The sequence below is a fragment of the Bubalus bubalis genome, chromosome 23 (assembly GCF_019923935.1).
Source record: "Bubalus bubalis isolate 160015118507 breed Murrah chromosome 23, NDDB_SH_1, whole genome shotgun sequence".
NCBI lineage: Eukaryota > Metazoa > Chordata > Mammalia > Artiodactyla > Bovidae > Bubalus > Bubalus bubalis.
In genome coordinates, this window is record NC_059179.1 from 20,795,018 (window position 1) to 20,816,842 (window position 21,825).

The following is a 21,825-nucleotide window of genomic DNA, read 5'->3' on the forward strand; positions in this document are numbered from 1 at the left end:
TTGACTGGGGCCCTGGGAACATGCATATGTAACAAGCTAAGCTGCAATTGTTTCAAGAACTTACTTGGAAAAAACAAGACCCAATCTCCTCAGAGAGGATGTGATTCTAACACTTCAAGGTGGACCCTGGTAGGTATACCAGTAACCCTCATCTCTCGTGGTAATAGTCGACCACTTTGGGGGCATGCTCTGGTTTAGGTGGGAATGACTCAAGAGTAAATGCTGGAGGTAAAGAGGATGGTACATTAGCATCTTAGAAACCAGACGATTCTCTCGAGGTGACCTTTGCCTTGGTTGTTAGACTTGTTAAACGGGACCAGAGTTAATGCAGGTGTTCTGTCTCCCTGACTTTAAAAAAAAATGTCCAAAGTGAGAGTTGAGTTAGGTTTTATTTGGGGCAAAATGAGGACTATAGCCTGGGATATAGCATCTCAAACTGCTCCAAAGAAGTAGGGGCGGAAGGTCAATATATATGTGATTTTGGTGAAGGGGAAGTACATGTAATCAAGCACATATTTTTTTGCAAAAGGTTTCTACTAGTCTCATGAAGGTTATTGCTAGTCACAAGGAATAGATGTCACCATGAAGGATTTTAGTGTTTTTCCAGATGTGAGGAGATACAAGAATTGGGTGCATAAAATTGACTCCTGAAAGATTCTAACTATCCAAAGACTTGTTCTGCCAGTTTTGCCAGAGCACAGAGTGCCTCATTTCTGCTCTCCACCCTGAACTCCTTTCAGGGGGGTGTTGAAAGCCAGCAGCTGCAGCAGCACATGATTTAAGAGGTGCCACGGCACGTGCCTATGGTAACTGCCATTTGTAGCGAATACGCGTGTGGGCCTTGTGCTCCCCACTCCCATCCCTGGTGCTGGGTCATCGCTGTCACTGCAATTTGTGGAAGGTGGTCTGAGAATCAGGTGACCCAGGCAGAAAATAAAGCAGAGATTTCAGGATTTAGCCAGATGCAAAATGTACCGTAAATTCACATATTCCAAAGCAAGAACCATCTCAGTTCACAATTACTTATGTAATCATATAGGTTAGAAAAATGGAAATAAGCAGCTCATGGTCCTGAAAGAGAGAGGATTTGAGGGGAGGAGGGGAAGACACCTCAAACTCAAGAACTCATTGCTTGTATGGGTTGAAATCAGCCATTGCAAAATCACCATGAAGGATTTTAGTGTTTTTCCAGATGTGAGGAGATACAAGAATTGGGTGCATAAAATTGACTCCTGAAAGATTCTGGAGTCAGAATCTTTCTGACTGAAAGATGTATGGCTGTTGTATGGCTGATGGCTGCAGGTGGCTGGGGAGTGGGAGTGGATTTTGAGGGGCTGGCAGGAGTATCTGCTGGACGAGGGGTAGGACCATGCTTCCCCAGGGATCTCCTCCTTGTTTTCTCTGATTCCAAGCAAGCACCTGCATTTTATTGGCTTTCCTAACACTCCACCCTGTCATGAAGAAATAATGGTGACCTTGAGACCCTGCCCTCACTCTGTCCAAACTTTATCTTGTTGCACAAGCTGACCTAATACAGATCGAATGTGTTGTCCACCTCCTGGAAAGCCAGGCCCTGTCTGAGTTGGGAGTAGGACAAACAGAGAATGTTTAATGTCTTCTAAAAGATGGGGGAGGTGATGGGAGGGCTGGTCCCCTCGCCCTGCCCTCTACTTCCACTCCTTGGGCGCTTTGTCTGGGCAGACCAGACTTGGCTGAGTGACCCTGAAAAAGCTGAATTACTAGTAAATTAATGCCAGGAATTGGTGTATTTAGCTGAAGTGGGCAGCAGATGTAGGCTAAGCTGGTGTTTTACACCAGAAGTCTCTGTTACACTGTACCTGTGAAATCAGGATCCAAAGAGCTTGGCTATGTGGCTGTGAGCAAATGCTTTTAACCTTTCTCAGCATCTGTTTTCTCACCTGCAAAATGGGGATTATAATTCCTGCACTCCTAACACACAGGATTCTTACGTGACTCACATTTGAGCAAGTCTATGACACATGGTATCAAGTGGTAGAAGGTACACAGCTTCTTCTATATTTCCCTCAGACGTGATTGTGAGGTTCACCTGAGCAGGTAATGCAATGTTGTTTGAAGAATTCTGTATGTCTAAATGTGATCTTAGGCCACAGAGCCATATAAAATGTAACTTCTTAGTTTCATATTTTATCAATCTGCTAGGAGGTAGGGTGAACAGATGGTCCCACTGCCATCTGCCTGAACCCAGGCAAATATCTCCCATCCAGGTGATTTCAGAAATCTCCTGCCATCCTCCTTGCATTTGGTGGGCCCCCAGTTCAGACCTGCACACAGCCTCTCCATCGAACATCATTTTCATCACATTGTCCCTCTTGAAGCACAATGCTTTTTAATGGGCATATGACCTCAGCACCCTCCAATTTGGTCTTTGAAGCAACCTCCCTTCTCTACCCTCAGGACCAGCCACCTCTTCTCCATCCCTCGGTTTATTCCTTGAGCCATCACTGCTGGGTGGAAAACTCTTGTCTCTTCTCTCTTCTTTCTTCAGATTCAGCCCTTCTTCAAAGTCTGTATCAACTCCTTCCTTTAAGGGAATGTCCTCTGATGTCCCCACTCCATAGATCACTCAGCTTGTATGGGCTCAGTTTGTGTTCTGTGACTTTGCTTTTGCCTAAACATGACTTTCTAAACATTCTGTGAGCCATGTGGCAGGGACCAAGTTTTCTGTTTCTTTTGGATTTCTAGCCAGCACGTTGTGGGATGTGCTGTACGGAGGAGGCCCTCCAGGGAGATTGTCCTTGACTGTGAGGCCCTCACTTCACTATTGACCTTCTTAGGCTCCTCTTGAGGAGCAGAAGCTCCCTGAGGAGTGGTGCTGTCCTTCAATGAAACATCCTGTGTCAGATGCCAGAGTAGGTTCCTACCTCCCAGGGAAAGCTTTCAGCCCCTGCCTGCAAGGGGCAAACCCTGCACAACACACACAGCTTCCCTACTCAGGTGTAATAGCCCTGGTTCTCCAATTGTTCAGAGACCTTGCAGCCAAAAGAAACCCATGTAAGGGGAACATCAGAGTCTTGGGTCAGTGTCTCAGGAGCAAGCTAGATTTTCCTCCTAGTTTACCCTTCTTTGTACACCTGTAGACAAATGCCCAGGCTGTCTTTTCCCTGCACATACACATTTCCAGCTCTGCTTTGTTTCTAGGCCTCCCTGGGAGTCCCAGAATCTAAGACATCTGACTAGATGCTATGCTGCCATAGGTGGGCAGGCCCTTAGGAAGAAAGAGCAACTCTGAGCTAGCTTCAGTGTGCAAATTACCAATAGGCAGGTTCCCACGTATGTGTGTGCGTGCTCAGTAGCTCAGTTGTGTCCAATTTTTTGCGACTCCATGGACTGTATCCTGTCAGGTTCCTCTGTCCTTGGGATTATCCTGTCAAGAATACTGGAGTAGGTAGCCATGTCCTCCTCCAGGGGATCTTCCTGACCCAGGGATCAAACTTGCGCCTCCTGCATTGGCAGATGGAGTCTTTACCACTTTACCAGTCTTTGCGACCTGGGAAGCCCTGAGTTCCCACATGATTGTCTAAACCATCATCAAGCCCCTTTCATCTTCCAGTAACAATATTTCTGAGGGTCCCCCTTTTCTAATGGTGACGACAGGCCCTCACCTGAAGTCCCTGTCTCTACTGCCACCCCCCCGCCCCCGACTCCAGGTCATCCCCTATCTGGACTGTTATTTAAAAGCATCCTGACATTGCTTTAGTCCTGTCCCTCCCTGCTTAAGAACCATGAGAACTCCTCATTAGCTGCCAAGTCAGGTCTAGACTCCTTCACCTCACTTTCAGGCTCTCCAGAATCTGACCCTCCCTGGGTGACATGACAGCTGTCTTAATATTTTTGAGGGGCTGTCAGAGAGAAAAAGGATTAGTCTGATTCTGTGCTGCTCCAGCAGCAGAGGGAGATCACAGGTAGAAATTACAGGGAGACCTAAGTGCCTCAATAGAAAGAATTGTTCTTCTTTCTTTTCAGTGTGTGAGTATGGACGGCAGGGATGGTCATGCTGAGAGCTTCCATTTATAGAGCCCTGACAATGCAGGAATACTGTGTGTGACGCTCATAGAATGGTTCTCTACTCATCAGTGTAAGGTAGCAGGAGGTAACAGGTACTGTACATCCAAGCTGAACAGCGATCGTGTGAGGTTTCTGATAGTTTTAGACAGAATATTGTTTGTCTCCTAAATCCGTGACTGAAGACAACAGAAGGAATATTTTAGATTAGCAGGAAAATATGTGTTTGTTTTGAATGTCTCATGTTCAAGTTGTAGGTTTGGATTAGAGAGACAGGCAGAGGCCAAATTATGTAAAGCACCATTGGCCATGGTGAGGAATTTGGCCTCAAAAGCAGGAGAGTGACATGATTCTAGAATGGAAGCAGTAGACCAAAGAATGGACTTTCTAACCAATGAACTTTGCAGTGAGTGAACATGGTCGGCCTCGGGTAGCAGTGAGCACCCAAACTCTGGAGTGGGTCTGCCAGGGATGCTGTAGAGTGGGGCAGGGCTCCAGGAGGGATGACTTCTAAGAACCCTGTTACCTCTGACCTCCACACTGGTCAGCCTTACCCCTTCCAACCACTACCCTACACCTGGTCTCCCTTTAGGATCTCTGAAGCTTCTGCTGGGAGGCAGCACCAAACTCTTTCCCCACCCTGCACCTTCTCTCCACAGCTGCCCTGCTCTCCTTTTTGTTGTTCAGTTTTGACCTCCCGCAGCAATGCTCTTGAGAACAAATTATTGTAAAGGTGCACCAAGAGACTGACCGAATAAGCTATTGTACATTTGAACAATGGGATATTATGTGGCCATTTACATTGAGGTGATGGAAGAAAATTTAATAACATGGAAGGATGGGCACCTTATACAGTTATGTGAAATAAGCTGTTGATAATGTGGTCTGATTTTTGAAAATTAACAAAAAATACACATAGAAAAAATACTAGATGATGTGCATATCAAAATGTTGTCATATTCTCTGAGTAATAGGAGTAGAAGTATTTTCTTTCTACATTTTCTAAATTTTATAAAATTAGCACTTTTTTTGGCTTTTACAATTTTTTTTTTTCATTTTACTATTAAAGCCACTTCTTTCTCATTAACTCTGGGCTACAGTAATCTTTTCTGTCTCTCAATCTCATTGTTGGTTTCATGTAGTCTAGTACATGACTATACACTGCTTTGTGTTAATATAAGATTGTTTCATTCACACTGGTCTTGCATGTCAGATTAAGACATTTTTCTCTGGCCAAATTGTGACTTATTTTCTCATTTTCCCCATCAGTAAACATTGTGCAGGAATTGACCCCTTGATGGTGGCTTGGTGCTGGGTCCTCACAGTGCCACATAACCTACCTGACTTTCCAGGCAGACTCTGAGCTGGGGGCTACCCTCAAAATCCACAGTTCCCATGGGTGTGGTGAGCCCCGTGAAAGTGAGGCTTGGTTTCTGACCCAGGTACCCAGTCACTGGCATCTAGACTCTCACTCCATCACCCTGTTCTGCCTTTGTCTTCTCTAGTGATTGGACCCAGAGACCTGGGAACCTGAGGCTGGGTCCAAACTCCAAACCAACTGTCCTCTAGTGGCTAGAACACCGTTGAAGACGGAAAGGTCACTTTGCTATCTTTTCTCATTATTTGTGAGTGGCATTAGAACTGAGGGGGTCTTTAGTGACTTCCATTCTTTCTGAAATTATCCCATGTCCTTTTCTTGAAAAGCGGATCTTATTGCCCCGTGTCTGCTGTGGTCTGGGTACCATGCCAGGCAGTAGCTCTGGAAAGCTGGCAACAGGGCCCAGGTTTGGGAGACATCCCTTTGTTCTTGTGCTTAGTCGGTGCTGGGAGGCAGCTGTTCTCTTGCACTCGAAAAGCAAACCCCCTGAAATGACCTCTGCAATGACTTCATCATGCTCTTTTTACTCCACAGGCCATTCAGACTTCAGCGATCACTATGTGTGTGGCTCTGTTAACATCTCTCTCCCATCACTAAATCAGAGGGGTGGCAGAGCTTACTTAAGGCTCCAAACAGGAGACCCTGCTGTTTCCTTGACAGTTTGTTTCAAGTGCATTCAGACAGGATTCTCCATAGATACTTGAAGGGCTGTCAGGTGGAAGGAGAACAAGATTTACTCTGTAACCAAATCCTGCTGATCTGCAGCCCTAACCCTGCTCCAGTCTGCCACTTTCCTCTCTCTCCCTCACCACAGTCCCTGCACAGACCGGGTGCAGCCTTGCTCAGATGACTTCGGCAGCCTTCTCCCAGGTCTGCCTGCCTGTCCAGTCTTGTTCCTCTAATTCCTTCTTAGAGAGCCTAAGTGATCTGTTTCAGTTGCAGATCTCATCACACCATACCTCTGCTTAAAACCCTGTAATACTTCTGCACTGCCTGCAGGATAAACTCTAAACCCCTTAGTGTTGCTTTTAAGACCCAGCCCCTGCTTGGCTCTCCAGCTGCATGCCTTGCCCAGGCTGTCTGCCACCATGGAACCCCTTGCAAACTGAACCCCAGATGCTCCAGGTCTTTGCTGAGAACATTTCCCCTCCCCTCTTCACAGCTGGGGCCTCCCTGGTGGCTCAGTGGTAAAGAATCTGCCTGCCAAGCAGGAGATGCAGGTTTGATCCCTGGGTCAGGAAGATCCCTTGGAGAAGAAAATGACAACCCACTCCAGAATTCTTGCTTGGGAAATCCCATGGACAGAGGAGCCTGATGGGCTACAGTCCACAGGGTTGCAAAAAAGTTGGACACGACTTAGTGACTAAACAACAAAACTTGACAGCTCATTTGCCTTCTGGGTATTCCCTCAGATGTCACTTCCTTCTACCCCATCACCCAAGACCAGGTTGGGTATTCTGTCCCCTCAACAAATGTCTAGTTTTACTTATCACGTTTCTTGTCATCTTATCTTGTAATTGCCTGTTTACATGTATCTTCCTCTCCAGACAAGCTCCTTGAGGGCTGGGATAATTTTTTAATCTTTTTTTGGGGGGTGAGAGGGGTGGTTTTATTTATCATATCCCCAACACCAGTGCCCAACACAGATGCTCAATGGTTAATGAATGAATGACAGATGACATAGCAAAGGTGACAGATGGAAGTTTTAGGGGGTTAATTTTCCACTTTGTGTACTGAACAACTTGCTAACAACTGGTTCAGGTTCCAAAAAAAAAAAAAAAAGGAACAGACTGGCCTACCAAACCCACCAGTGAAAACCCTGTCCCTCAAGTCTCCCAGAGCCCAAGTGGTCCTGGGCAGGGAGCTCCTTCAGATGGCAGGTGGAGGACATACCCTCTGCTCTCTCCCTATCTGTAGGAGGGCACAATTAGATTCACTTCTAGGAATAAATGATCTGAGTTGGGATCCCAGTTCTGCAGTTAATGTGAGACCTTGAGCAAGTCACACCCTCTCTGAGCTTTCCTTACCTGTAAAACATTGATGATACCTGCACTGCCTACTTCAGATTTTAGGAGAACCAAATGAGATCACCTATGTTAAAGTACTTTGTAAAAGCCTTAACATCAAATGAAAACTATTATTATTATTTACCATGTAATCTTCAGGACTTGAAGCTGCACCGACTAATTTTAGCTTTGCAACTACATAAGAAAGCCAGTGCCATGTGGAAAGGCGTACTGCTGCAGGCGGACCTGAGAATCAGAGCAGAGAGATCTCCCTGCCTGAGCCATGACACTGCCCTAGGGGAAAGGCAACAGTGGGGATCAAGAGCACCTTCTTAGTTAGGATTTGTCAAAGACCCATTGTTCCTGCCATCGGAGAGATTCCTTGGAGGCTATTACTAACCAAGGCGGAGTATGACCCCAGAGTCTTAAATCACCACGAAAACATCAGAAACAAAAACTAAACGCAGTGGACCTTCCCTAGGGGCCCCTTGATTTACGCTTCAAGTCAAGAACTGTTGACAGCATTTCACTTCCCCTTTGGCAATACAAACCCAATGAAACCATTTCATTTAAAGGCTTTTTATTAGGAACCAGGGGAATGAGCTGCTTATCCCTCTGTAACAGTCTAGAGCAGGTCATCAGGCCCAGGAAGGAGAGTGTCAGAGATGCTGTGGTGTGACTCGCTGCACTTGCTTAGGGCCCGGAAGGAAAGGCGGTGGCCGCAGAGGGCGGCAGGAACTGGTGTCAGCCAGACACCCAGAGCCTGGGGAGAGCGAGCCCTCTGCCTTCCTTCCTCCACCCGAGGCTGGGGTGCGTCCCAAGACGGAGAACATGGCTGGAGCAGGCAGGGCATCAGTGCTGGCTGAACCCTGGTTCCATTTGGTGCTGCTTCACTTGCCTGCCCTCCACTCTTCTTGCCTTTTAGTGATCAGGTATTTGAAGAACTCATACACAGACCAAGCGATGGCTGTGGAGGGGATCTGGTAAATGACTCTAGCCTGCACCCCTCGGAAGTAGGCAGTCACCCCGCCTACTTGATACACCGTCCTGAAGGCACTAGCCATGCCTGTGATATGTCCTGTAAGGTTGGAGTTCAAAGCCAGGGATTCCTGGGTGTTGAGCAGTGTTTTGCAAACGTCCAGTGGGGTTGTGGCAGCGGCAGCTACAGCTCCTGCACAGGCTCCGGAGAGGACGTGGGAGCTGGGGTTGTACCGTCTCTGGGGGTTAAAGTGCTCCTGCAGGAATTCGTAGGTCATGAAGTGAATGGCTTGGAAGGGAACGTTCATGGTGAGCTGGGTGGTGTAGCTGCGGTAAAAGGCCCCAGCCCCTTCGTTCTGCCACACTGCCCGGACACAGTCTGTCACCCGGTGGTACGGTGAGTTGTACATCTGCATCCTCTGCTTGACCACTGGCGGCGCCATCAGTGAGAAGGGAATGGCGACAGCATTCAGCCGGTGAGCAGCAATGTCCAGGAGCAGAGTCCCCAGTCAGTGGATCAGCCAATGGATTGGAGAGAGAAAAAAGTATGTGAGTTGTCCGTTGGCCTGCTAAGTGAAAGTTTCCCCTTTCTGAGAGGAGGGGATAGCAGAGGGTTGATAAAGGGCTAAAAAATAATGGAACCACTGCCAGTAGGATTTCTTTAAGACCAATTAATATACAAGATATATCTACCATTGAGACTCCATAGGGTCTCCTTGAAATAAGTACCTATTATTACAACCATCTTACTCTTTCATTAAGTCCCAAGACAAGAAAGGATTCAGTGGCAGTGAACATAATAACAAACACGCAGCCCTAGCAATCCCAATGTTGGTACACAGAATGCCAACGCTTACAATATGAGGACGCCATCCTTCCGCAGGAGGAAGAGCTGGAGAAGGGCTACCAAAAACAAAAGTCTTAGCCAAGAAGAGTGTGGCTTTAGTTTCCAAACATCTCCCACCCCCTCAAGTAGATTCATGGTATGAGTTCGAGATCTTCAGCTTAGCTTTGGCCCTTTCCTTGCCATGGTCTTGCCCAGACAGGTAAACAACTGTAACTTTAAGGAACATGGCAACTGTGCTATCCTTTCATATTTTTGGGGGGACCTCATTCTCCAACTGAAAAGCCAAGATCCAAGCAGCACTGCAGGGACTAAGCTCTGCTAACGTTACCCTTTCATTTCTATCTCAACCATTATTCATTCCAACAAGAAAGACAGTATTTTCAAATGTCAAAATCCATTTTCATCTCTTTGAAGAGAAGTGAAATAATCTGCTAAATTTTTTAGATCAAATCCACTACAAAGTGGACTTTCAGGAAGGCCCAGGAATAGGCCACAGTGTCATGTTTTTCTAGAGAACCCTCAGATGAATTAAATCTCAGTGAATATGCTTCCTGCCTAAGGGAATCTTCCTAAGCACTGACAGCATGGAGGGAGCGCCCTCTACTGGTAAGACAATGTAACACAGCAGGGTTTCCCACCAAAACTGATGGGGTGCTCCCTTCCCTGGCTTTCTTCGGCAAACCCAAAATAAAGGAAAAGCCTAGAGATGTAGATGAAGCTGCCCACAGAGGTAAAGGGTGAGGAATCATTACCTTCTACTGGATTCATGGCAGCATCATGAAGTAATGTTGCCACACACCCAGCCGCACCTGCAAAGGAAAAAACAACTGCCACATGTAAGGCCAGGAGGGGGTGAATGACTCAGGGAGACCCCAGAGTGAAGGGGAGTGGCTGTGATAAAACACAGCAGGGAGGGGAGATACTAGTAGCCAGTTTAAAAGACGGGAACCCACTGCTTCTAGATTCCTGTTGAGAGAAACCAGGCTATCTGCTCCCCCTAACTTACTATGGCCATCAGTCTACCTTCCACAGCTACCATATAAAGGCCAGGAAGAGTCTGAGAGAACAGCCCAGATTTCATCAACCAAGATGGCTCTGAGGACAGATGCGGCTCATGCCCCAGATAGGAAGCTGGTGCACTGTGGCCAGGGGATGCCAGCACACCAGCCCACTAGGGGGAGCACATGAGGGGCAGGCGACTAGGTCTCCACCACAGAGCCTCAACCTTCTGCCCTGCTGCCCCGTGCTGCCCAGCCTGTCTCCAGAGCCTAACAGCTGTCCACCTAGACTTTTCTCTCAGGGCCTGAACTACCCTACCCCTCACCCTCTCCTCTGCCCTTTCACTTTGGTTCTCTCCAGGCTGCTATCCCTTCCCTCACTCCCACACAACCTTCAACCTCTGATTTCTTTGGACAAAAGACCCAGGCCCCACCCCCATTCACGTGTTAAGCTCCTGTTTTGTCCTCTGTGACACAAACTGCCTCCAGGCAATTGGGATCCTGAAAATCTGAGGCGAAGAATTGAGGTTCCATTAATGTCTTCCATGGGTAACTGGGTCACCTCCCATCCTACCCAGAGGAGCAGGATTAACACCTGACTACCAAGAAATACACAGAGTGGGCAGCTCAGTGTGTGTCTCTACATTGTCAGGGCATTAGAAGTTGATGCCAGGGAGAAGATAAAGGAGTCAAGCGGGTACATAAGGAAGGATACTGTAACCATTTGTTAAGGTGCCCAGAAGAAGGCATGGGGTGGAAGCAGCTCATTGTCTTAGAACATCAGGTTTGGAAGTCCCTCCTCTATAATCAGGCCTACCCCAGCCCAAAGCTGCAGTTTCAAACCATGCTGAGACTGGAAAGCACTGATACCAGCAAAGCCCAAAGAGTTGGGAAAGTGGGAGAACCAGCACAGGAAGGCTCAATACCATTGGCAATATGGCTATTGCCCCCAGGGTGGATTACATCACTCAATGTCTTTTTTAACTTTTCATAGCAGGCAAAATAGAGGGCGTGGGCAGGCCCTGCGCCTGTCGCTGTGACGTTCAGGCCTCGCATGGGCCTCCACAGGCCCTCCGTTCTTATAATCCTCCAGAGGGCCTCCAACACATTGCGATAGCGGGCGGCTGGATCCGGCTGTAGGCTCTGCATCCGGGTCTGAAAGTACAGAAGGGAGAAGTGCAGTGTCAGCGATCTGACGGCTCACCCAGTCTCAGCACTCAGGCCTGAGCTCTGGGCAGACCTTCTATGTGAAATCGCGTCAATATGTAGAAGTGATATCTGGCATCCAGTTTTACTGCCTTCCAAATCTATATCCAATCTTTCCAAGGCTTGGATTTTTTTTTTTTTTTTTTTCTGGTCATCTATGACTCTACAGGCTTCCTTGGTGGCTCAGCAGTAAAGAACCCACCTGCCAATGCAGGAGAGGTGGGTTCAATCCTTAGGTTGGAAAAGATCCCCTGGAGAAGGAAATGGCAACCCACTCCAGTATTTATGCCTGGGAAATCCCATGGACAGAAGGAACCTTCCAGGCAACAGTCCACGGGGTCTCAAAAGAGCTGAACGCAACTTAATGACTAAACAGTAACACATGACTCTATGAGTAGAACACCATTATTTTCCCTCAAAAAATTACTCCTTGGTAAGTGTTCTTGAACTCCAAAGTGATTCATAGCCTCAGCAACAAATATTAAGCCTGTGTTTCAGCAGAAGTTGCTTTTGTAGCTTAAAAAACTCAGGCTAAGAGCTCTTTACAAGTGGATTCTAAAGTTAGCTATTTACAATATACTTTATATACTACTGAAAACTGATCCTGGGCCTGCTTCCTGATCACATCCTAATGAGATGAGGACTCAACCTCTGGCATAAGCTTGATGATAATCTGACTTCTTCAGAATGTTTGGCATTGGCAGCTGGGCCTGTACATTACAGTTTTGGCACAAATAACATTCCTAACAGATGCTGCTCTAGTTGCCTGGGAAAGAAAGTTTGCCCTCAAGCTATGAAGGTGGAAACCCATCTAGTCTCTAAAACTGAGGGAGATTCCAGATTTCTAATCTAAACTGACTAAATCCCAAAACTGGCATCAAGGAATAAAGATCAGTCTCAGTGAAACATAACCCTTGGAATCTCCAGAGGATTCAATGACTGGAATGAATGTATACAGTAGATATTCTGTATGGCGTTCCTGGACAAAGTTTTATTGAAATTTGGGAAATTAATCTTATAGTTCACAAATCACCGACCTCTGAAAGATGAGTCTGCAGGGCAGATCTCTTGTTTACTGACCCATTTCAAGGCTAAGGTGGCTTGGAGACTATCAGATAGTATAAAATCAATATCCAGTGCCTGCAATACAGTAGGCACTAGAGATTTGTTTGTTGAATGAATGAATGGAAGAATGAAGAATCTTAGTTTTGTCTACACCAGTTCAAAAACACCATTACTGAACCAATAAGGGCAACTAATGCCCAAGTACAGTTTAAATTCCTACTTCATTCCTGTCACTGATTCAATCTGGACTGAATAGCTGGAACCTTCCTATTGTCCATTTGGAATCCAAGACTAATGTCTCTTCTCAGAAGTATGGGAGAAAACAATCTAACCATATTAACAAGTCCTAGTTAGCTGCAAGCAATCCACATTCCTCTAGAGTTATTTTCTCCTTCCTGCTACCAACAAAGAACTGGATAAAAGGTTAATTATTTGAAGTTCAACCAGAAATACACAGGATCACTATCACAATGGGATACATTCTTTTTTACTTCTCAATAAAAAACACAAAATAACCAAAAAACATCAATTTCCAACAAAGAATGTGTTTACTGATCTTTCACATCACCTGGGAGAATAAAATTCATCAGAGGAGTTATTCAAGGAGACTACAGCCCTTTGCTGGGTAGGGACACTAATAGATAAACTGGTAGCTTAACAACTGTGTGTTTCCATAGGTTTGTTCAAAAACTAATCTTGTATTGAGGGAATGTTTAGAAATCACAGTGTTCTGCTGGAGTCAATGTCATATTTGGGTAACCAGACTTGAAGGTCTGGCCTCAGAGGCCTGGAACCGTTTACCCACAAGAGAAACCTGGATGGTGTAAGTTACACTGAACATTTTACACACACGTCTAAATCTAACTCACAATTCTAACTCAATGAAGATACGCCCTCATGGAGAGGACCCAGGCCTAAGCCACACCAAATATAAAAACAAATATGGCTTCCCAAATTTGTGAGTCAACAAATCTTTCAGAGAAAGATGAAATCTCTAAGTAAGAATGAATAGTCTTCGATATTAAAAAAAACACTGCCTAGCTTTGAAGAAAAGTCAGACTAATAGGGAAGGAAGCAGTGTGGTAAAACAAGCCACACTTCAGTATGAAAGCCTGAGTAGGAGCCCCAGCTTTGCTGGCTGTGTAGTCTCGGGTATGTCACTTGACCTCTGAGCTTCAGGCCATCATCTATAACATGAGACCAAGGATGGCTAGTGCACAGGGCTATTGTGGGGATTCAGTTAAAGCACGTAAAATCCATTGCTAATTTATGAGGTGTCAGAAACACAAGGCTTTTTTATTGTATTCAAATATGGTTCTCAGAAATATTAGTTCATATGTTAGAGTTTACAGATCATGGCAGCATTGTCTCGTGTTACCAGTTTTTGAAGCTATGGATGGGCAACTAACTGCTCTTTAACCACTAATAGATCAGGCTTGATTTTTTATTTTTTGTTTTCACTCTAAAGTTCCTCTGTGGCTGCAATGATCGATATGTCCAGCTGTTCATCTGCAGGTCATGTTTAGGAAGAAGCACTATTGTGAAAGTCTGTGCCTTGCTTGGTTCTGGAAATCTGCTTTGGGGAGGCTGTATGGAAGGCTGGGGAGTCAGACTTGGTTTAAACCATGGCTCTGCCACTAACTGTGTGACCATGGAAAGTTACTTAACTTGCCTCTTTTTCTTCATCTATAAAATAATGAAAATGGTGTTTACTTCATGAAGCTGTTCCAAGGATTAAATCAATAACTGCAAGTCACATCAAACAGGGCATGACAAACATGAGCAACTGCCATTTACTGAATACTTATAATTAGATACAAGAAAATCAAAGAAGCCAATGTTTCCATCTCCTAATCTTCCATTGGTTTGAAAGAGATCTATTTCCCTTTGTTCTTTTTCTTAACTTATAGATTTATTTGCTTCACCATTGCAAAGCCAAAAAGCAGCACCTTGGTTGCAGGTGCTTAACAAGATATTGAGAAGAGTTCTGACTGCTTTAGGCTGCAGAACCTATCCTTTTAGATAAAGTCTGGTGCTTGCCTCTGAAGCACAGAAAAGGAAAACTGGAATTCACTTGCACTCCCAACCTCCCTATTATGACCATGGAAATAGCTGGTTGAATAACTGTAGCCTAGCCAGGCTATGCTGACTTCCCATGGTCCTTCCCAAGGATATTTAACTCGACCAACTAAGATCATGGCATCCGGTCCCATCACTTCACGGGGAAACAGTGGAAACAGTGGCTGACTTTATTTTTCTGGGCTCCAAAATCACTGCAGATGGTGATTGCAGCCATGAAATTAAAAGACGCTTACTCCTTGGAAGGAAAGTTATGACCAACCTAGACAGCATATTAAAAAGCAAAAAAAAAAAAAAAAAAAGCAGAGACATTACTTTGCCAAAAAAGGTCTGTCTAGTCAAGGCTATGGTTTTTCTAGTGGTCATGTATGGATATGAAAGTTGGACTATAAAGAAAGCTGAGTGCCGAAGAATTGATGCTTTTGAACTGTGGTGTTGGAGAAGACTCTTGAGAGTCCCTTGGACTGCAAGGAGATCCAACCAGTCCATCCTAAAGGAGATCAGTCCTGGGTGTTCATTGGAAGGACTGATGTTGAAGCTGAAACTCCAATACTTTGGCCACCTGATGTGAAAAGACCCTGATGCTGGGAAAGATTGAGGGCAGGAGGAGAAGGGGACGACAGAGGATGAGATGGTTGGATGGCATTACAGACTCGATGGATACGGGTTTGGGTGGACTCCAGGAGTTGGTGATGGACAGGGAGGCCTGGTGTGCTGCAGTTCATGGGGTCGCAAAGAGTCGGACACAACTGAGCAACTGAACTGAACTGACCCTGATAAGTGGCCTGGGGATGGACAGTCCTGCATGCCAGAGGCACTGTCAGCTTTCACTGGCAAACATTGTGATTGCCCTTTAGGCTCCAACACAGATATCTGCCTCTAGTCTTAGGGTACTTTGGGCTGCTCTTCCTCTCTGCCACCTATTTATGGTAAAAGAGGAAGAAGGGCTGCTTAAGGACAAGTAAACTGGGACGCCCCTTCTGAAGGAAGAGATCTGAATTTTACTTTCAAGTCTGCACAACAGTATCTACTGCTATAATCAGTATTAACTGACCCTGAGTCCTAATGGTCTCACCTAGTTTCTCCCTCTAGTCATTTAAATCCCAGCATCTATGGCAAATGAAAATGATTCTTCTAAAATATGCTTTTGTATTTTTGAAAACTCCTGAGCATTTTTTTTCCTCCAGATGAAATAATTATTTAATGGAGTGCTTTGAGGCATGACTGTAATGTTGTATTACTAATTAAAAAAAAAAAATTCCAACGCTTATCTAAATAAGAACTGTTCTTCAAAACAGTTACCTTGGAAGGCTACAAGTGACTTATTTCAGCAATGCTGCTGCATTTATGCAAAACATTTCTGGAACTTCTCTTTCCAAATGTTCCCTCAGTGGGTTTATCAGCTCAGGAGGAAATCAGTCTCCTTGCTTTCCCGTCCTACCTTATCTTTGACCCCCATCAGCATTACCCATTTTGATCTCCCACCTGAACTACCACAGTTGATTCTGAATGGCTTCAATGACTAAAACATCAACTCCATCTTGTCAGAGGACAAAGACTTGCCCCATTTAAGGATACGCAGCCAGGTATTCTAGAGCAGCAGTCCCCGGCCTTTTTGGCACCAGGGACCAGTTTCGTGGAAGGCAGTTTTTTTTTCACGGACGGCAGAGAGGAAGGGTGTTTTGGGATGATATGAGCACATTCCATTATTGTGTACTTTACTTCTAATCTAATGCCGCCGCTGATCCGACGGGATCAGCACCAGTCCATGGCCTGGAAGTTAGGGACCCCTCTTCTAGAAGCATTTCTAACAGAGGAAGTTACAGATTGTTTACAACAAAAACAGTATTTATGTAAATATATGGAGTAAGGAGGTAGCTGCCCAAGGTAGTGGGACAACACTTAAATTGAATAGCTGTGGTAATATTTCTAAGTCAGTCACATTATTACATTGTATTTTCAAGCCATTACTCTCCTTGATCCAGTTTTCATTTGATACCCATCCTGAAAGATAGCACCCTAGACTTATCTACTCTTAGACTCTACTCACAGTTCAAGTATAGTGAGGTTACTTTGCAGTTAGATGTTAACTTTTGGATACACAGCATTAACAACTCATAGTCATTCAATCTAGACTCTATATAAACGTCTGAATCTTTTTTATTTGTACTTATCTGTTTGACATTTCAATATTGTCAGAGCACTAGCCATCTTATTCCTCTCTCATGGATTTTACTACTTATTTCTGTTCCTCACAATTGACATGGGTATTTAAAATTCTAATATCCATTTTAGTCAGGTGCATTTACCAGTTTTATGGCCTTTGGTAGGAGCTACCTTGCAGTGTGTGAGAATACTCCTACCAGCTCAGTGTCATTCACAAAGCTTAACAAGCACATTCTCCACTTCCTCATCCACCTTACTAGTGAAAACATGAAACGGTACGGGAAACAGGGAGAAGCAGAAGAGACAGATTTTGCATCTCCCAAGTTAATACTCTCCTCCCGAACATGTAACTTTTCCCTAGTTTGAGAAGAAGACATACATCCAAGAGCTGTGAGACTATTTTTCGACTCTTACTCTTAACATGTAAAGGAAGAACCAGTCTCTGTCAGTATATTTTTTTCAACAGTCCCCTTGAGTTTACTTCTCACTCAACTTATTTAGTGGTGGCTCCTTTGCTAATGCACAAGATAAGAACTGTAAAGAACAATGCATTCTCCCTGTTACCCAGCTTTCTTCAGAAACACCTAGTCACCACCTAGTCTTGTACCCACTCAACAGCCTGCTTGGTGTGGATGAAATTACTTTCACTTTCCCAGGAATCATGCCCTCATGTTGGTCCCATTTCATTTTCTTTACACTAACATCTACTTTCTTCACACTAACATCTATTTTCCAATACTGTTATGCCTCCCTTATAGGCAACTTTTCCCCTTTCGTCAACTTCAAGTGGCTAAAGATGAGGTCCATCCCTCCTAGGAGGGGTGATATGCTCCCTGCACACACACAACCCCAATCCCAGCTACATTTTCATGTTCAGGAAATAGGTGGGGTATCAGGCCTGCTGCACAGGGAAACTGAAACTTTTCCCTGAACATGGTCTTTCCCGTATTATTTCCAGTCAGGAACTCTGAATTCTGACTGCACAATGATTTCCACTCCCTCATTAAGATTTAATAAGTAAATCTTTCATCTAGCTGAGAGATTCCAGACTCTGGTTCCCGCCCTGTCACTTGTAAACACACAAGATTAGTTTGTAAAAGCAATCGGAACATCCCTAACTTTTAAGATCCTATTCTGGGTCTTCAATAAGCGTTACCTTAATGAAGTTAGTAGCACTTACCTGTTCCTTTCCCATCCCACCCTATTTCTGTTTAGTCCCAGATGGGATCCAGGGTTTTGGCTGACAGATTTTCTTCCCAGAGTCCCGATTCAGATCTCACTGACGGTTAGAAATGGGTCCCGGTTCCTGACTGGGATCAATTCCCGGCTGGGACCTTGCTTGCATGGAGTATCGGTCGAATACTGTGATGGTGGTAGGAGCCAGAAAGGAACCCCTGTCGGCTCCGGCTCTCGGCTGGGATCCTGGCTCCAGGCATGACCCAGGGGGTCGGGTCAGCCCCAGGTCGGGTTCGGAGCAGGTCCAGGTCTCACCTTGACGCAGTCGACGGGGTACATCACGCAGTGCTCCAGGATCCCTGCCACGGCGCCCGCCACCATGTGCGTGGTGACAGTAGCTCCAGCCGGCAGCGCCTCGTAGTCCGGGCCGGAGTCCGGATCCTGTCGTACAGGGGGCCTGCAGGCCCCGGCCTCCCCGCCGCTGGCCCCCCGGCCCACGCCCCGCTGCAGCCACCCGTCCAGCAGCGCCGACTCCCCGGGGCTCCGCCCCGGCCCAGCCGCCGGCCCCCCCGCCACACCGCCAGCACCCCGCCCCTCCAACTCCATCCACCCGGGCCAGCTGCGGCGCCCACCCTCGCCACCGCCGCCACTGCCGCCGCTGCCCCCCAACCCCGTCGCGTCTGCCTCAGGCGCGGCCCAGAGAGCCCGGGGCCTCCGGCTCCCGCTTGGCCCTGAGGACACGCCCCTCAGTCAGCCATTGGTGCAGCCGCAAAGTTAGCTCCGCCCCTTACTTTACGTAAAAAAATATGTCTGTGGTATTAGTGAAGTTGCCTGTCATTCCTTCGCCCCGCGGCGTTGCTACCGCTTAGATCCCACCCCTTCCCCTTTGATCTTGGAAGCTTCTTGTTTATTGGCCATTTGATTGGCTAACAGGTAAGATCAACCCGCCCTCCGACTTTTATGGAGGGCGGGAGAAACTTGAGGCTGAACTTTGATAGGCTCAACCACCCTTGATGCTTTGACCCAGGCCATTGGCTAGCATCACGTCGGGATCCGATTGGCTACAGGAAGAGGGCGAAGCGCCCAGGGGCTATCGAGGCGGAATTTGGGCCCCAGACTGGCGCCGGTGGATCTGTGTTGCGCTGCAGGCTGCATCGCTTTGGGGGGTGGGGAGGGGGAGAGGGAGGGGGAGGGGTAAGGCGGTACTCGGCCTTCAAGGTCAAACTGCTGCCTGGTGCCGTTAAGATCCGCGCTCAAGCGCCTGCCCCGAATCCCTAGACTCGCAGGTCGCGTGCGGGATGGTGGCCCTGGCGCGAGAGCTCTATTCCCGCGGGATGTCGGGCTGGCGTGGGGCGGAGCCGGCCTGGGCTTGGCATCCCCTGGCGTGGCCCACCGGCCTGTCAGGAAAGCTATTGCGACATGCAGGCGGCGGCCGGTTAAACTCTTGTCAGGTCGGGAGTGTTGTTCCCTGTGGGCCATGCGCGGGCACACTACTGAGGGCTCGGTGCTCCTCAGGCCCCAGAGTCACCCAATAAATCTCGCAGTTCTTGAGTGAATGAGTTCGGAGACCTGCTGACGTTAGACCCTGAGCCTGGCCGAGAACTGAGGCCGGGAAGAGAGCTGTCGACGTGGGGCAGAGACAATGACAGGTGGGGAGGCCAGGCAGGAGGCAGCTGCTGCCCAAACACAGCAGGAAAGTGCGTCAAATAGGGGAAGCTTGTCCCTAAGCTGACTCACTGATGAGCCCACCTTCCCGGTGACTATTCCTTTTGTTTTAAGACGGCTCTCCCTCGCAGACAGGTGGGCTGGAGTCTCAGAGGGGCGCTTATGGTTAAAGAACAATGTGAGCAGTCCCCAGCCTTAAGCATCATCTGGGCCGTGAGGTTACACAGGTGGTGCTTTGCTATGACTTCAGGCTGGGTTGATGAACACAGGCTTTCCACACTCGGTCTGCCCGGCTTCAGTAACCCTTCACTGGATCGTGTTTGCACAAGTTTCTCCAGCGTTTCCAGATAGGTCTCTACTCCCACGTTTACTGAAATGATGATGTAATTGTGAACTTAAAAAAATCTGTTTCTAGTTTTTGCTTAGATAAACGGTTTTTCTTTTTCTCTTTAAAGCTTAGCCCTTTTCTGGGCCTCCGAGTTTTTTATTTTTTATTTAACAAACTCACTTATTTTCTTCCTATTCAGCAATAGCTGTTTACCCTTTGGGTCTTGACCTTTTGAAAAATAATGAAATTACAAATCCTCATCCCTGCATCTCCGACCCTGTGCACACAGAAAATTTTGCCTATAATTTCTGAGTTTGCAGAGTCCCTAAAAATGACTTGTGGACCCCCTAGGGGTTCATTAACTTCAAGTTAAGAAGCCTGGGTTTCATAAAAAAGAAACCCACTCAATCCTGCTAGAGTACTAATTCCCTTAACTGCCAAACTGCTCTACTAATGAGCTATACCTGCCAAGTCCTTTCTCTTCTTAAGCCCTACATTTTTGCTCTTTTAATCTATGGTCACAAATGACCTTTCCAAATCCAATGGTCTTTTTCTTATTCCCATTTTTCTTCACTAAGAGGTAACACTTGCCCATCATTGACCCATCACTCACTGAAACCTTGTCCTTGCTTCAGGAGACACTGCTCTACTCTTCAGACTTCTGAATCTCCTACACTTCTCTACCCACTAAGGGGGAACATTCCTAAAGGTTTAAATAGTTCCTATTCATCTAATAGTTTAGAGAACTTCACTATCCCAAATCTGTTTTCCTCATTGGAGTCCTGTCTATAGTTCCCTTATTGCGTATCTTGTAAGTGAAATTTCCATGTGAACATTCAGTAAATATTTATTGGGTACCAACTCTGCCTGGCACTGTATTTGAAACTGGTGATACAAGATAGAGTCCATGCCTTCATGGAGCTTACTTTTTAATGGAGAGGAAGGGATAAGCCGTTAAAAATATTGGTTAGCCCTGGATACTATGCTGATAACTAAAGTAGCGAGGTGTGATAATGTGTGGCTGGGTGGCTACATTTGTATGACTAGGAAAGGCCTTTCTGAAGAGGTAAGACTATGGTATTCCCTGATGGCTCAAAGGTAAAGAATCTGCCTGCAATGCAGGAGACCCAGGTCCTATCCTTGGGTCAGGAAGATTCCCTGGAGAAGGGAATGGCAACCCACTCCAGTATTCTTGCCTAGAGAATCCCATGGACAGAAGAGCCTGGCAGGGTACAGTCCATAGGGTCGCAAAGAGTCGGACATGACTGAGTGACTAACACTATGGTAAGTTCTGAATGACAGGCAGGAGCTCATGATGGGCTCAGAGACGGGCATTCCAGAAGAAACTATAGGTACAACAATCCTAAGGTGAGAACAAGGTTGGTATACAAAGAAACAGAAAGGTCAGTGTGGCTGGAGCATGGTTGGGGATGGGAGGGAGTGATAGAAGATGAGGTTGAAAAGATAGGTGGAGGACGAATATCCACTTTAATTTCTGATTTAGCATATCCAAAGAATTGATGCTTTTGAACTGTGGTGTTGGAGAAGACTCTTGAGAGTCCCTTGGACTGCAAGGAAATCCAACCAGTCCATCCTAAAGGAAATCAGTCCTGAATATTCATTGGAAGGACTGATGCTGAAGCTGAAACTCCAATACTTTGGCCACCTGATGCGAAGAACTGACTCATTGGAAAAGACCCTGATGCTGGGAAAGATTGAAGGTGGGAAGAGAAGGGGATGACAGAGGATGAGATGGTTGAATGGCATCACTGACTCGATGGACATGAGTTTGAGTAGGCCCCAGGCTTTGGTGATGGACAGGGAAGACTGGCGTGCTGCAGTCCATGGGGTCACAAAGAGTCGGACACGAATGAGCGATTGAACTGACT

General features: G+C 46.4%; 1 protein-coding gene across 2 annotated transcripts; it reads right to left on the reverse strand.

Moving 5' to 3' along the window:
- Window positions 1-7,991: 7,991 nt before the first annotated feature.
- On the reverse strand, window positions 7,992-18,644 carry SLC25A28 (solute carrier family 25 member 28). Of its 2 annotated transcripts, XM_006064571.4 has the most exons (4): window positions 18,259-18,644; window positions 11,178-11,406; window positions 10,006-10,062; window positions 7,992-8,836 (listed from the first exon to the last, which is right to left on the reverse strand). In XM_006064571.4, the coding sequence occupies exons 1-4, from the start codon at window positions 18,547-18,549 to the stop codon at window positions 8,319-8,321; spliced, it is 1,095 nt and encodes a 364-aa protein (XP_006064633.1). In that variant the 5' UTR covers window positions 18,550-18,644; the 3' UTR covers window positions 7,992-8,318. The 2 variants fall into 2 exon arrangements, with proteins under 2 accessions (XP_006064633.1, XP_044791035.1); XM_044935100.2 differs by lacking the exon at window positions 18,259-18,644 and having other exon boundaries at window positions 11,237-11,359.
- Window positions 18,645-21,825: the final 3,181 nt, after the last annotated feature.